The sequence below is a fragment of the Cherax quadricarinatus genome, chromosome 80 (assembly GCF_038502225.1).
Source record: "Cherax quadricarinatus isolate ZL_2023a chromosome 80, ASM3850222v1, whole genome shotgun sequence".
Lineage (NCBI taxonomy): Eukaryota > Metazoa > Arthropoda > Malacostraca > Decapoda > Parastacidae > Cherax > Cherax quadricarinatus.
Window position 1 is genome coordinate 16,256,866 of NC_091371.1, and position 17,358 is coordinate 16,274,223.

Here is a 17,358-nt window from a genome sequence, read left to right on the forward strand (position 1 = left end):
CCCAAGGTCAGGCTCTGGCAGTAGAAAAATTCTTGGAACTCATCATAGGTAACTGCTCTGCAAAGAAAAAATTGGCATCCATTCAGCTTCACTTTTTTTTTTCAATTTAAGACGGAGAAAGAATTTTTTAAGCTCTTGTGTTTTAGTTTCTTTAATCTTGGATATGCTTTTGATAAAATGTTTCTTAGAGAGGTATTTATTGCATTCTGGATGCTACATGTATTACTCAGCAGGTGAAGATGAAATTACACAGTAATAGGTTTGAGAATTATTCACCTGCTGAGATATGAAATACACATTTTTTCTTTATTCAGTTATTTATTCTCTCATGCATTGACCTCATTTCATTAATATGTCCAACAGCACTCTCTCTCTCTCTGACTCTCTCTCTAACTCTTTAACACACTTGCTCTTCCTCTTTTTCTTTCTTTGGTAATTTTCTTTGCTTAAGTACACAAGGGTTGGGGCAATTTTGTTTACTCATCACAGATGGTTGTATCAACTAGTGTGTCTTGCTTAACACTAATCACATTTAAGGTGGATTTCTTGTCCTTTTATGTATTTTTTCCATGTGTATAGATGTTGAAGCAGATTGGCGGCAGCCTGTCAGTCGAGTTTATACAAAAAATACTTGGCAAATCCTCTCCTTTACGAAGTCTTCGGTTATCTCCCCACCGCTCCATCTGGCAAGCGACTCTTGGAGTGTATCATGCAGTTCTTAGCCTCAAGAATGTTCCTTTACTACAAGAAGCTTACAACTACATTCTGGCTGATCTGCAGGTTTGTCTTGTTCTTTGAAATTAATATTTATCAAGTGTTCATTCATACTAACACAGTACAATTTTAATTTAATAATTCATATTAAGTGCTAAACCCATGTGGGTTATTCAGCTCAAGATGTGGCAGAGGCTTGATCCTCCATCCGTTGAGAACGAAACAGATGCACTTCCTATTTGTACTTGCTCCAAGGACTAAGTACTGTACTTTCCAGTGTATAAGGTGCACAACAAAAGTATCATAATGGTAAATCAGTAATCATGTTCAAGGGCTGATTACCCTTTTACTTCATTCTAAAACATAACCCGAAGCCTACCCTTGACTCTGACCTTTAGCATATAAGGCACAGAGTGATTTTTCCAAGACTTTTCGTGGAAAAAAAAAGGCGCTCCTTATAAGCCAGAAAATATGGTAACATTACAATATTCCTTCTGGAACTCCTCCAAGATGATTATTTTGAAACCCAGAGTTCCAAAACTATATGATTAAATACATTAACTGAAGAGCATAAGTTTTCACTTGACTGTTTTATATAAATTACAAGGTATAGAAGCTTTAAACACTACATTCATTTTCTAGGTAGATGTCATAAATATGTACAGTGGAACCTCAAAAATTGAACTTAATCCGTTCCAGGAGCTAGTTCTAAATTTGAAAAGTCTGAAATTCGAAGCAATATTTCCCATAAGAAATAATGGAAATACAATTAATCCGTTCCAGAAACCCAAAAATATTCACACAAAAAATACATTTTATAGAGATAAATTACAGTTTTACATACAACAAATACTATAGTTTTTAATTATGTATAGTAATACATATAAAATAACATTTTTACTTACCTTTATTGAAGGTTGGTGATGGCATCTGGAAGATAGGGAGGAGGAGAGAGGGAGTTGGGGTTAGTGTTTGGAAGGAGAATCCCCCTCCACGAGGACTTCAGATAAAGCCCTCTCTGGGGTTACTTCCCTTCTCTGTCTTTTAATGCCATTAGGACCAGCTTGAGAGTCACTGGACCCCTGTCTCACAAAATAACTGTCCACAGTCCTCTGTTTCTGGCGCCTCTTTAACATTTCCCTAAAATGGGACATGGTTCTGTCACTGAACTTGTTGCAAAGATGGCTTGTTTCAGCTTGCTCAGGGTGGTACTTCTGCACAAACATTTAGACATCATTCCACTTGGCACAAATCTCCTTAATCTTTGAAGAAGGCACCTCATCCACTCCCTATATTAACACCTTTCGCAACATCAGCTTCCTTGATTTGTTCTTTCTTTGACAGGATAGAACCGATGGTCGACTTGTTTTTCCCATACATCCTGGCAAGCTCAACAAGTCTCACACCACTCTCATACTTCTGTATTATTTCCTTCTTCACATCTATGGTGTTTCTCACTTTCTTTACCACAGGGGTACCACTAGCAAGTTTCTTTGGGCCCATGGCAGCTTATTTCACAGTCCCACAAGCACTAAACACAACGAAATAATTGTAAAATGCGTGAATGAGAGCGCAGGTTAGTGTTCACTCAAGCATAAACAAAGCTAGACTGCTCACGGCGCCTGCGCGAGGACGCGGACAGAGCGGGCGGCAGACAGGTCCCGTACCCAGCAGTCCGAAAATAGGGCCGCTTTCGATAATAGGGACACAGTTTGTCCGAAAAAATGGTCCTATTTTCGAAACGTTCGATATGTGATACATTTGATTTTTGAGGTTCCACTCTACATGCATAAACAGATAACACAGAACATGAGACTGCTCACCATATTGATATGATCTTGAAGGGGGGTAAGCATAGATCTACTTCTAAAGTTCCTGGGCTGTGGGGAGGATTTCAGTTGAGTTATAGTTGATCTCTCTGACAGAATATATACAATAAATATTGGTTCCGTTTTTTTCCTATTAGAAGCCCAGGTAGCCAAGACAATAGAATGTCGAACCGCAGTTCAGTCCCCTCATCCATCCTTCTGTTTATTCATATAATACTGAAATATGTATGTGTTCCTCACCTTAAGTCTCCTAGGTACTGATAAGGCTAAATTATAGAGGATAGAAAAGTCCGTACTCTCTCACACCTGCATAATAACACTCAAGATTTTGGGGTTAGACTACATGTCCTTGCCATAAAGCTTATGCTTATTACGTTTCTAAATGTTCTCTTGGATTTAGGTCCTGTGAGTTTCCAGGCCAGTCAATAAAGTATAGACTAATCACAGTAATTTAGTCAGTTCTTTATGTCTTTGGCAGTATGGCAAGGGGTGCCATCTTCCAAGCAAAGGCTGCCCTGGCATTTCTTAAATCTGTCAAGCAGATAGTCTGCAAAAGGCATACACCTGTGGGTATGCACATTTATGATGCCTGCTGTAGTTCATTCTCCACAAATTCACCATTTACAACTTTTGTCTAAACATATTCTTCACAGATACTAAGGTAGTGCACAACTTTCACAGAATGCACTTGTACCAGACCCTGAATGTTAATAACTACCTTGGCAGTATAAAACTTGCCAAGTGATCATTCTTGAAATTTTTACAGCATGCTCATCGTGTACTGATACCAGAGGGTTTTGTGTTTACCGTGTCTGATGTATTGGAAGGTGTCAAGTATAATGAAACTGAAGCAACCATATTGATGATGTATTATATGACAGTCCTGGCTGAAGTAAGTACTTGGATTAAGAAACTCTTTATATTTCAAATAATATTTGGAAATTTTTGTTCTTCAAATTTTTAAGATAATTTTATTGTAAATACACCATACTGAATGACTTATTATTTTGATTTCTCTAAGTTTTGAAAAATATTTCTACATATAGACACTGTTGCATTGTCAGGTAGCTAACACAAGAAACTCCATAATCACGATGTGGGCTCTTACTCCTTCATTAGTTGACCTGCTGGCATATCACCTTACACCAGCCAGCTCACAATTAGCATTACATTATCCAGAGGTATGTTAATCAAACTAAGTTTTCAATTCAGTACTGTACAGTAATTGTTTTACTCTCTCTATTTCTTCCCTTCTTCTCTATCTGCAGTGTTTTGAAGTCTCTACCTGACATATTACCTTTGAAAGGGGCACTGTGGTGCTGGTGAAAGGCTTTTGATATAAGGAAATGAAGCTACCATCCCCTTCCATGGCATAGTATGACCCATACAGATTTAGGGCTTCTCGTATTTTTTTAACACACTGGCCAACTTCCACTGAGGCAGGATGAACTGAAAAAGAAAAACACTTTTACCATATGCAGTCTATATACAGTTAGCTGCCATGGGACCAGACCTCATCTACAGCATGAAAGGAGGAACCCTTCATAATTATAGTACAATACTGTATGCTTTTAGCTTTGAGTATCTCAGTTATCATTTTTTTTTTATTTTTATAGATTATACATAACTGATTATTGCATCTCTCTTCTTGCAGGTTCAGTATGCAATATTGTTTCTCCTGTATTCACATTGTGCCAAGCATTCCCACTACATCAGCTCCAGCACCCTCATAGTTGGGGCTTCATCTCCATTTATACCGTCCTCTGTGTCGGTAAAGTTCTCTGGAGGATCCCCGGGAGGCTTCTCTGGTTCCTCGACCAGTGAGAATTTTACTACGATCCTCACAGTCCTCTCTTCAGTCTTTCACCAGGTTAATAAACAAATAAGAATTGGTACATCTCTTAAGATAATTAGTCATGGTTTTTATATATACTCTTTGGAGTGCCTTTGCAAAGACAGTGATATTGTGTGAATGATGGTGAAAGTGTTTCTTTCTTTTTTGGTCACCCTGCCTCAGTGGGAGACAGCCGTCGTGTTGAAAAAAGAAATATATACTTTCAGAGCCCAGTAGCTTCAGCATTATAAATTTCATATAGTTATAATCATGATTGTTCCATACATTGCTGTAACTGTGTCTTGCCTGCTACTGTATTGGCTGTGTCTGCAAATCAATAACAAAGAGGCACAATACCGTGACTGGAACGATACACAAATAACCCGCACATAAAAGAGAGAAGCTTATGACGACGTTTCGGTCCGACTTGGACCATTGACAAAGTCACCATTGACTTTGTCAATGGTCCAAGTCGGACCGAAACGTCGTCGTAAGCTTCTCTCTTTTATGTGCGGGTTATTTGTGTACTGTGTCTGCACTTAAGCATTCGCCAACTATCATCTTATTTTGAATATTTTGTCTAGCTTGAAAGTTAACACTACCATTCATCACTTTAAACTAAGTTACCTTAAACTAGAGGTTAATATTTTGCTTGTACCCTTTAACACCTCATTCCTCATAGTCATTCTAGTGGCTCACTGCTGGTTAAATTATTTGTACATAACATCATGTATTATGGAGGTATTCATTGTTATTCAGATGCTTTGTTCGGTAAACAAATCGCACGGTAGTTAATCGTTTGCTGGGCACTTGACCAAACAAACACGACCTGCCAGAACTTTGCTGTAAACTATTTTGTGTTTCTTTGCAATTTTTCTTTTTTAACACGTTGGCTTCTTCCCACTGAGGCATTGTGACCCAAAAAGAAAGAAAATAAATTTTCATCATCATTCAACACTTTCATCACTTATACATAATCACTGTGTGTGTGTGTGTGTGTGTGTACTCACCTAGTTGAGGTTGCGGGGGTCGAGTCCGAGCTCCTGGCCCCGTGTGTGTGTGTGTGTGTGTGTGTGTGTGTGTGTGTGTGTGTGTGTGTGTGTGTGTGTGTGTGTGAGTGTGTGTGTGTGTACACACACACACACTCACCTTTTTGTACTCACCTATTTGTGGTTGCAGGGGTCGAGTCATAGGTCCTGGCCCCGCCTCTTCTCTGATTGCTACTAGGTCCTCTCTCTCTCTGCTCCATGAGCTTTATCATACCTTGCCTTAAAACTATGTATGGTTCCCGCCTCCACTACGTCACTTTCTAGGCTATTCCACGGCTTGACAACTCTGTGACTGAAGAAATACTTCCTAACATCCCTTTGATTCACCTGAGTCTTCAGCTTCCAATTGTGACCTCTTGTGTCTGTGTCCCATCTCTGGAACATCCCATCTTTGTCCACCTTGTCTATTCCGCGCAGTATTTTATATGTCGTTATCACGTCTCCCCTGACCCTCCTGTCCTCCAGTGTCGTCAGGCCGATTTCCCTCAACCTTTCTTCGTAGGACAATCCCCTTAGCTCTGGGACTAGTCTTGTAGCAAACCTTTGCACTTTCTCTAATTTCTTGACGTGCTTGACCAGGTGTGGATTCCAAACTGGTGCTGCATACTCCAGTATGGGCCTGACGTAAATGGTATACAGAGTCTTGAAGGAATCCTTACTGAGGTATCGGAACGCTATCCATAGGTTTGCCAGGCGCCCGTATGCTGCAGCAGTTATCTGATTGATGTGCGCCTCAGGAGATATGCTCGGTGTTATACTCACCCCCAGATCTTTTTCCTTGAGTGAGGTTTGCAGTCTTTGGCCATCTTAACTATACAGTGGACCCCTGGTTAACGATATTTTTTCACTCCAGAAGTATGTTCAGGTGCCAGTACTGATCGAATTTGTTCCCATAAGAAATATTGTGAAGTAGATTAGTCCATTTCAGACCCCCAAACATACACATACAAACGCACTTACATAAATACACTTACATAATTGGTCACATTCGGAGGTAATCGTTATGCGGGGGTCCACTGTATTGTGTCTGCGGTCTTCTTTGCCCTTCCCCAATCTTCATGACTTTGCATTTGGCAGGGTTAAACTCAAGGAGCCAGTTGCTGGACCAGGCTTGTAGCCTGTCCAGGTCTCTTTGTAGTCCTGCCTGATCCTCATCCGATTTGATTTTTCTCATTAACTTCGCATCATCTGCAAACAAGGACACTTCTGAGTCTATCCCTTCCGTTATGTCATTCACATATACCAAGAACAGCACAGGTCCTAGGACTGACCCCTGTGGAACCCCGCTTGTCACAGGCGCCCACTCTGACACCTCGTCACGTACCATGACTCATTGTTGCCTCCCTGTCAGGTATTCTCTGATCCATTGCAGTTCCTTTCCTGTTATGTGTGCCTGATCCTCTAGCTTTTGCAGTAACCTCTTGTGAGGAACTGTGTCGAAGGCCTTCTTGCAGTCCAAAAAAATGCAGTTGATCCACTCCTCTCTCTCTTGTCTTACTTCTGTCACCTTGTCATAAAACTCCAGTAGGTTTGTGACACAGGATTTTCCTTCCCTGAAACCGTGCTGGTTGTCAATTATACACTTGTTTCTTTCCAGGTGCTCTACCACTCTCCTCCTGATGATCTTCTCCATGACTTTGCATACTATACACGTTAGTGATACAGGTCTGTAGTTTAGTGCCTCATGTCTGTCTCCCTTTTTAAAAATTGGGACTACATTTGCCATCTTCCATACCTCAGGGAGTTGCCCAGTTTCAATTGATGTGTTGAAGATCTTTGTTAATGGCACACACAGTATCTCTGCTCCCTCTTTAAGGACCCACGGAGAGATGTCTGGTCCCACCACCTTTGAGGTGTCAAGTTCGCATAGCAGCTTCTTCACCTCCTCCTTGGTTATATGTACCTCATCCAGCACTTGCTGGTGTACCCCCCTGTTCTGATTTCCTGGAGTCCTACTGGTTTCCACTGTAAATACTTCTTTAAATCTCGTGTTGAGCTCCTGACATACCTCTCGGTTGTTTCTTGTGAACTCATCATCCTTCCTCAGTCTGATTACCTGGTTCTTGACTGTTGTTTTCCTCATGATGTGGCTATACAACAGCTTCGGGTCAGACTTGACTTTCAATGCTATGTCATTTTCATATTGTCGCTGAGCCTCCCTTCTTATCTGTGCATATTCGTTTCTGGCTCTTCGGCAAATCTCTTTATTTTCCTGAGTTCTCTGTCTTCTGTACCTTTTCCATTCTCTAGTACACCTAGTTTTTGCTTCCCTACACCTTTGGGTGAACCAAGGACTCGTTCTGTTCTTCCCATTATTTCTGTTTCCCTTGGGAACAAACCTCTCCTCTGCCTCCTTGCATTTTGCTGCCACATAGTCCATCATTTCTTGTACTGGTTTTCCTGTCAGTTCTCTCTCCCACTGAATGTCTTGCAGGAAGTTCCTCATGCCTGAGTAGTTCCCCCTTTTGTAGTTTGGTTTTTCCCAACCTATTCCTGCTACTCTCTCCACTTGAAGCTCAACTATGTAGTCGAAGCACAGAACCACATGATCACTAGCTCCCAGGGGCCTTTCATACATGATATCCTTGATGTCCGAACTACTCAAGGTGAATACTAGGTCCAGTCTTGCTTGTTCATCCTCACCTCTCTCTCTGGTAGTGTCTCTAACATGTTGATGCATGAGGTTTTCCAGTACCACATCCATAATCTTGGCTCTCCATGTTTCGGGACCCCCACGGGGTTCCAGGTTTTCCCAGTCAATCTCCTTGTGATTGAAATCACCCATAACTAGTAACTTTGCTCCCCCATGTGTGCTCTCCTGGCCACCTCGGCTAGTGTGTTGACCATTGCTCTGTTGCTCTCATCGTATTCTTCTCTTGGCCTCCTGCAGTTCTGTGGTGGGTTGTACATTACTGCAATTAACACCTTATGTCCCTCAGACTGGATTGTTCCTACTAAGTAGTCCCTTTCGCCCGTGCCATCCATTCCTTCCATTTTCTCAAAACCCCACTGGTTTTTAATGAGCAGTGCAACTCCTCCTCCCCCTCTCCTCCCTCTGTCTTTCCTGAGGATTTGATATCTGGATGGAAAGATTGAATCTGTTATTATTCTGGTGAGTTTTGTTTCTGTGAGTGCTATTATGTCTGGGGATGTCTCCTTGATTCTTTCATGCCACTCCTCATACTTATTTGTTATTCCATCTGCATTTGTATACCACACCTTCAACTTCTTTTCTAAGACTGTGGTCTGGGAGGTATATTGGGGTTGGGGAAGTGGGAGACCTGATAAGGAACTATGGGTGGCTGCTGTGGGGGTGGAGTTTGTAATGCAGTGGGTGGGGACATTGGATATGGCATGGGTGTTTTGGTTTAGAGTGTTTGGTTGCACTGGGGTTGACCTGGTTGGGGGGCTTCTATAGGAAGTTGTGAGGGAGACTGTATTTGATCTTCTTCCTGGGTCTGGGATCTCCTGTCTGTCTCCTCCATCCCCTCTCTTTCCTCCTTTCGCCTTCGTACCATCTCTCTGTTTCTGCCTTTCTTCCTGTGTTCTGTCGCGTTCAAGATACACCTTCCTGTATGCCGGCATGTCCCTTAATCGTGCTTTCTCCTGCAGGATCCTGTTTCGAATCGATTCTGCCTTGAAGACCACTTTCACTGGCCGGGTCCTTCTTTTTGCAAACCCCCCTATTCTCCGAAAATTTTCCATCTGGGTCATGTCGTCTTCTCCTATTGCTTTTATGATGCTTTCAATTGCTTTTTTTTCCCCATGTTTTCTTGCTTCATATGTTTCCCCTTCAACTTCCTGGAGCCCATACACAAAGACTGACCTCTCCCTTTCATTCTCCCACTGCATATCCTTGCGTATCCACTTATTCAATTTAATTTCCTCCATTGCAGCTTTCCTTTCTTCAGTTTCACTAGCTAATGTACTTGGGCTCAGTGGCCTGTCATTTTCCCTTCCCGGCTTTCCCTGGGCTCTGCTGTGGTCTGTTAGGGCCTCCATATATAGCTTAGCACTCTCATTTACTACAGTGTGTGCGTGTGTGTGCATGCATGTGCGTGTGCTCACCTGACCTAATTGTGGTTGCAGGGGTCGAGACTTAGCTCTTGGCCCCTGTGTGTGTGTATATATATATATACTGTATGCGCAATAATGTGATTTTAATATTAATAGGTAAAGCACTTGTTTTCAGAGGCATGTCACTGGGGCTAACATCCTGCAGCTGTGCCTAGAGTGGGCTGCAGATGTAATGCGAAGCTGTGAAACCTCTGTATCTCAGCTTCTGAAAATTAAGATCTTCACACAGTTGATTGATACAATAGTGCAAACAGGCTACCACCATCTGAATTCTGTCACTTCTGCTGTTGCTGCTTGCTTGTCTACAATTTTCTCAATTTTGCCCCTTTCTCAGGTAAATTTTAAATCTTTTGTTTTTAATAAATATAAATTGGGGTTGTAGTGGTTTTACTTTCATGGTAAGATAAGATGAGATTTTGCTTGGATTTTTAACCCTGGAGGGTTACCTACCCAGGATAACCCAAGAAAATCAGTATGTCATCAAGGACTATCTGTCTTATTTCCACTGGAGTCCTTCAATCATGTCTCTCAGGATATGACCCACACCAGTCAACTAACACTAAGGTACCTACCTGCTTGCTAGGTGACCAGGGACAGCAGGTGTAAGGAAACATGCCCATTGTTTCCACCCATGTCGGGGATTGAACCATGGACACTCAGTGTGGGAGCATTGCCAACCAGGCAAGAAAGTTATTGAATGAGAGATGGTGAATATATTTCTTTGTCTGGGTCAACTTGCATTGGTGGGAAACAGGTATACTTATCAGTCATGTTGGTTTTGTCACAAACAGCTCATGAGCATTTCCCTAGTCAAACTATATTTTAATTAAGGCACTGTGCTTGACAATCATAACATTATATTGTGGTGACTTAAGCTACATATACAATGTGCCTAAATTAATTATATTATGTGACTTGCTATAGTATGAATCTATGATAGAGTACATGCAGATTGTATTGTGACTGCAGTACATAGATCAGTACATGACATACATACTGTGTAAAAGCTTGTAAATGCAAATCTTCCACATTATGTGTATTGCATATTTTTTTTTTTTTTTCAACAAGTCGGCCGTCTCCCACCGAGGCAGGGTGACCCAAAAAAGAAAGAAAATCCCCAAAAAGAAAATACTTAAAAAAACTCCAGGCCGTCGTGTTAGCCACTGGGCCAGCTAGCCACATATGTATGTGTATATTTTATACTATATTCATAAAATGAGATTTCGTTTGGTACACAAACCACACACTGGAGAGGGGAGCTTACGACGAAAATTCGGTTCGAATTGGACCATTTACAGAGTCACAAAGTGACTTTGTAAATGGACCAAGTTGGACTGAAACATCTTTGTGAGGTTCTCTCTCCTATGTGTGGGTTATTCATGTAATTTGTTCCAGTCATGGTCTTGTGAATTTTTGTTCTTCAATTTGTAATTGGTCATGGTGGCCTAATAATCAAAATTTTATTTTAATGCAGAGTATTTTGAGTATTTCCTTTTTATTATTTAAAGTACAGCACACATTTATATCTTTTTATATTTTTACTTGTAGAACTTGGAAGAAGTAATAAAATTGTGTGTTCACCACGTGAGCCACAAAGACCCAAAAATCCGAAGCATGTATCTTGATCTGTTGGCAAGGTTACCTCTCAGTGCTGTTTCTCACTCACTCTGTACTGGCAATGGTACCCAGGAAAATGAGTACACAGCAAATAAGGTAAGTGGTTATAATTCTGACGTGTGACAGCAGCACACTTGTGGTAAGGCAGTGATTGAATGAATGACAGTGAATGTGTTTCTTCTATGTACAACCATACATGCCGGCATCTTTCTGCTTTTTAATCCATTTTGTATTGTCTTGTGGTGGTTTGGTCACTTAGGACAGATTATTATTATCATGGGGGAGTGCTAAACCCATAGGGATTATACAGCACCTGTGGGGGATGACTTGGAGGGTGTATAAATCTGAGGTGGAGAGGAGGAGGGGTAAGGGTCATTTTAGGAAAGGATGGAGCGAGGGGGTAAAGGAGGTTTTGTGTGCAAGGGGCTTGAACATACAGCAAGCATGTGTGTGTGTTAGATAGTGAGTGGAGACAAATGATTTTTGGGATGTGACAAGCTGTTGGAGTGTGAGCAGGGTAATGTTTTGGGAAATACAATGCCTGCACTTTAAAGGAGGGATTTGGGTTATTTGCTTTTAAAGTGACATAGAAAATGTTGTATCTGTGTGCCTCTGGCAACATACTGATAGTGTGAATGATGGTGAAATTGTTTCTTTTTTGGGTCACTCTGCCTGTGTGGGAGATGGCCAGTGTGTTAAAAAAAAAATTGAGATTCGTGCTTTTTGAATCAAATTAGCAATGCTCTTAATGGATTTTTGAAAACGTATTCGTTCGCAGGGAGACTCATCATCAAGTGTGGAATTTGGAAGTCTGGACTCAACCTCAGTTAAGAGTCTTGAGCGGCACTTTGTCCTCAGGTCAACTTCTGGACAGCTGCCATCTAATGCATTTCACACACTTATGGCATTTATTCTTCATGTCTCTCAGCCAAAGTAAGTTTGGCATTTAACTTTGTATTTTTTAATTGATGCATTTTAAATTATGGTGTAAGAGTATAATAAAGTATTTGTTTATTTTATTGAGTATAGAAGGGAGCATCATGTCATATTTTTAAGAATACAGTACTGTATACAACATTCTTGTGCATAACAACCAGCTGCCGTTTCATTTCATTTTCTTAGTACAGTACATAACTTACTTTTTTTTTTTATCACATTGGTTATTTCACTCCAAGGTAGGGTGATCCAAAGAAAAAGATACATTCACAATCACTCATTCAATAACTGTCTTCCCAAAAGTGCGCAGTTATCACTATTCCATTGATCCTCTGAACTACACTGTATTTCCTACGTCCATTATTCATGTTTGGCTAATCATAAATAAATAACAAAAAGGCACAATACCGTGACTGGAACGATACACAAATAACCCGCACATAAAAGACAGAAGCTTACGACGACGTTTCGGTCCGACTTGGACCATTGACAAAGTCACACAGTGTGACTTTGTCAATGGTCCAAGTCGGACCGAAACGTCGTCGTAAGCTTCTGTCTTTTATGTGCGGGTTATTTGTGTATGGCTAATCATTTTTCCTGAATCCCTTCATAAGAGCATGACAAATACTTGTCTCTGCACTCACATGTGCCTTCTGGAAGATCAGACATCCCTTCCCCACTCAAAACTTGTTCCTTTTCAGCAAACTCTTCCTGAGACATTCCCAATACCTCTTTCCACCCAACCCAGAATTATTACTATGTAACAGTACAGCCTCTCCTCATTTAATGACGGAGTTCCATTCCTAAGACCACATTGGTAAATGAACTTGTCACTAAGCAAGGAACATACTACAGTAATAGCGGGTTTGTGTCAACCGCCTTTGATATTGTTTTAATGTCACCTTTGCACCATATATAACATTTTTAGTATATTTTTAAATGTTTATACAGTAGTGTACTGTATATTGTAATAAACAGAATAGAGGAAATCAGCTCTAATATACATTATTTAAGTATGCATACTGGTCAGAGAGCCTGTCATAAGTCTGAGTCGTCAGTAAACGAGTACGTCGCTAAGTGAGGAGAGGCTGTATTGCAGTACACAGTGTGTATAAATGATTTAAGAGCATCAACATTGGCTTGACATCTGTTTGAAAAATTCTAGTTATCTTGGGATTGTACATGAAGGCATACAATACCAACAAGATGTGTTACGGCCCCCTGCCAAACTAGCGGTTAAATAGTTAACCTGCCGGCCGGCAGTACCACTGGGTACGTCATCAAACCCATTGTGGGGACTGCTGAGCCAGCCTTAGAGCATTAAGTACCTGAGCACCTCACGGTACACATCTAAGCAGTAGGTACCTGAACACCTAATGGTACACATCTACTGGCTTTAGAAGCAGTAGGTACCTGAACACCTAATGGTACACATCTACTGGCAGTAGAGTATTCTACTGGCTTCTACTGATTTTAGAAGAACCGCTCACCGCAGCTCACTGAGTCTGTTGGCCTCAGTTACTTGACGGCCGCATTCAGTGAGCTTGCAGTATGGTGTTCGGCAAGCAGGATTAACCGAACCTCCTTGCGGTGTCAACTGGTCTTGAAGGCGGTAGGTAGTACTCACCAGACCATCTTACGGTGTACTTCTACCGGCCTTAGAGAGTATTTACAGGACTACCGGTGATGTCTGCGGACTCACCGCCTACGCTGGTCAACTGTGAGCCGGAGTTATCTGATGCTGTTTTAGTGGGACATTACATGAAGAAAAGGTTGGAGTGTTACACTGAACTGGGCTAGGACCGTAGTGTGACACTTAGGGAAGTATGATGGAGTGGAACACTGAGATATGCTACAGGACCGTAGTGGAACACTGAGAAGAAAAGGGTGTCATGTGACACTGAAGATGGCCTGGTTGTAGTGTACATTGAATAGTGTCATGTGACTGGTCTCTGATAAGAGAGACGCTGTGGGTGATAGTGTGCGACGCAGAGACAAGGGTGTCAAGAGTGACACAGTAGAGATATTGTGTATGATGCAGAGAAAAGGGTGTCGTGTGACATGGAGAGTAGGAGTGTCATGTGACACAGAGAAAAGGGTGTCTAGTGGACATGGTTGAGCAGGAGCGTCATTACACGGAAGAAAGGGTGTCAAGTGGCACAGTTGAGAGGGAGCGTCACAACACACCACGGATAAGTGTCGTGTGAGACACGGAGCTTCATTAGGGTGTCGTGAGACACGGAGTTGACTAATTTATTATTATACAAATGTTATTTATAATTTATTATTTTAGCATAGATTTTTTTTTTTTTTTTTATTTTTTTTTTTTATTTTTTTTTTTTCAACAAGTCGGTCGTCTCCCACCGAGGCAGGGTGACCCAAAAAAAAAAAAACAGAAAGAAAATCCCCAAAAAGAAAATACTTTCATCATCATTCAACACTTTCACCACACTCACACATTATCACTGCTTTTGCAGAGGTGCTCAGAATATAACAGTTTAGAAGCATATACGTATAGAGATACACAACATATCCCTCCAAACTGCCAATATCCCAAACCCCTCCTTTAAAGTGCAGGCATTGTACTTCCCATTTCCAGGACTCAAGTCCGACTATATGAAAATAACCGGTTTCCCTGAATCCCTTCACTAAATATTACCCTGCTCACACTCCAACAGATCGTCAGGTCCCAAGTATCATTCGTCTCCATTCACTCCTATCTAACACGCTCATGCACGCTTGCTGGAAGTCCAAGCCCCTTACTCACAAAACCTCCTTTACCCCCTCTTTCCAACCCTTTCGAGGACGACCCCTACCCCTCTTTCCTTCCCCTATAGATTTATATGCTTTCCATGTCATTCTACTTTGATCCATTCTCTCTAAATGACCAAACCACCTCAACAACCCCTCTTCTGCCCTCTGACTAATGCTTTTATTAACTCCACACCTTCTCCTAATTTCCACACTCCGAATTTTCTGCATAATATTTACACCACACATTGCCCTTAGACAGGACATCTCCACTGCCTCCAACCGTCTCCTCGCTGCTGCATTTACCACCCAAGCTTCACATCCATATAAGAGTGTTGGTACTACTATACTTTCATACATTCCCTTCTTTGCCTCCATAGATAACGTTTTTTGACTCCACATATACCTCAACGCACCACTCACCTTTTTTCCCTCATCAATTCTATGATTAACCTCATCCTTCATAAATCCATCCGCCGACACGTCAACTCCCAAGTATCTGAAAACATTCACTTCTTCCATACTCCTCCTCCCCAATTTGATATCCAATTTTTCTTTATCTAAATCATTTGATACCCTCATCACCTTACTCTTTTCTATGTTCACTTTCAACTTTCTACCTTTACACACATTCTCAAACTCATCCACTAACCTTTGCAATTTTTCTTTAGAATCTCCCATAAGCACAGTATCATCAGCAAAAAGTAACTGTGTCAATTCCCATTTTAAATTTGATTCCCCATAATTTAATCCCACCCCTCTCCCGAACACCCTAGCATTTACTTCTTTTACAACTCCATCTATAAATATATTAAACAACCATGGTGACATTACACATCCCTGTCTAAGACCTACTTTTACCGGGAAGGATTCTCCCTCTCTTCTACACACCCTAACCTGAGCCTCACTATCCTCATAAAAGCTCTTTACAGCATTTAGTAACTTACCACCTATTCCATATACTTGCAACATCTGCCACATTGCTCCTCTATCCACTCTATCATATGCCTTTTCTAAATCCATAAATGCAATAAAAACTTCCCTACCTTTATCTAAATACTGTTCACATATATGCTTCAATGTAAACACTTGATCTACACATCCCCTACCCACTCTGAAACCTCCTTGCTCGTCCGCAATTCTACATTCTGTCTTACCTCTAATTCTTTCAATTATAACCCTACCGTATACTTTTCCTGGTATACTCAGTAAACTTATTCCTCTATAATTTTTACAATCTCTTTTGTCCCCTTTCCCTTTATATAAAGGGACTATACATGCTCTCCGCCAATCCCTAGGTACCTTCCCCTCTTTCATACATTTATTAAACAAAAGTACCAACCACTCCAACACTATATCCCCCCCTGCTTTTAACATTTCTGTCATGATCCCATCAGTTCCAGCTGCTTTACCCCCTTTCATTCTACGTAATTCCTCACGTACCTCCACCACACTTACATTCTGCTCTTCTTCACTCCTAAAAAATGGTATACCTCCCTGGCCAGTGCATGAAATTACCGCCTCTCTTTCTTCCTTAACATTTAAAAGTTCCTCAAAATATTCTCGCCATCTACCTAATACCTCCCTCTCCCCATCTACTAACTCCCCTACTCTGTTTTTAACTGACAAATCCATACTTTCCCTAGGCTTTCTTAACTTGTTTAACTCCCTCCAAAATTTTTTCTTATTTTCATTAAAATTTCTTGACAGTGCCTCTCCCACTCTTTCATCTGCTCTCCTTTTGCACTCTCTCACCACTCTCCTCACCTTTCTTTTACTCTCCATATACTCTGCTCTTCTTATAACACTTCTGCTTTGTAAAAACCTCTCGTAAGCTACCTTTTTCTCTTTTATCACACCCTTTACTTCATCATTCCACCAATCACTCCTCTTTCCTCCTGCCCCCACCCTCCTATAACCACAAACTTCTGCCCCACATTCTAATACTGCATTTTTAAAACTATTCCAACCCTCTTCAACCCCCCCACTACTCATCTTTGCACTAGCCCACCTTTCTGCCAATAGTCGCTTATATCTCGCCCGAACTTCCTCCTCCCTTAGTTTATACACTTTCACCTCCCTCTTACTTGTTGTTGCCACCTTCCTCTTTTCCCATCTACCTCTTACTCTAACTGTAGCTACAACTAAATAATGATCCGATATATCAGTTGCCCCTCTATAAACATGTACATCCTGGAGCCTACCCATCAACCTTTTATCCACCAATACATAATCTAACAAACTACTTTCATTACGTGCTACATCATACCTTGTATATTTATTTATCCTCTTTTTCATAAAATATGTATTACTTATTACCAAATTTCTTTCTACACATAGCTCAATTAAAGGCTCCCCATTTACATTTACCCCTGGCACCCCAAAATTACCTACTACTCCCTCCATAACATTTTTACCCACTTTAGCATTGAAATCCCCAACCACCATTATTCTCACACTTGATTCAAAACTCCCCACGCATTCACTCAACATTTCCCAGAATCTCTCTCTCTCCTCTACACTTCTCTCTTCTCCAGGTGCATACACGCTT

The 17,358-nt window shown here is 41.1% G+C and overlaps 1 protein-coding gene across 1 annotated transcript in view; it reads left to right on the forward strand.

The window, feature by feature from the left end:
- nonC (serine/threonine-protein kinase Smg1) overlaps nucleotides 1-17,358 on the forward strand; it is a 134,974-nt gene that overhangs the window by 21,145 nt on the left and 96,471 nt on the right. Inside the window, exons 11-17 of the mRNA XM_070102179.1 lie at nucleotides 580-780; nucleotides 3,310-3,435; nucleotides 3,608-3,724; nucleotides 4,198-4,413; nucleotides 9,619-9,837; nucleotides 11,052-11,216; nucleotides 11,899-12,053. Of these exons, the coding sequence (XP_069958280.1) occupies nucleotides 580-780; nucleotides 3,310-3,435; nucleotides 3,608-3,724; nucleotides 4,198-4,413; nucleotides 9,619-9,837; nucleotides 11,052-11,216; nucleotides 11,899-12,053 (1,199 nt within the window). The remainder of the gene's footprint in view (nucleotides 1-579; nucleotides 781-3,309; nucleotides 3,436-3,607; nucleotides 3,725-4,197; nucleotides 4,414-9,618; nucleotides 9,838-11,051; nucleotides 11,217-11,898; nucleotides 12,054-17,358) is intronic.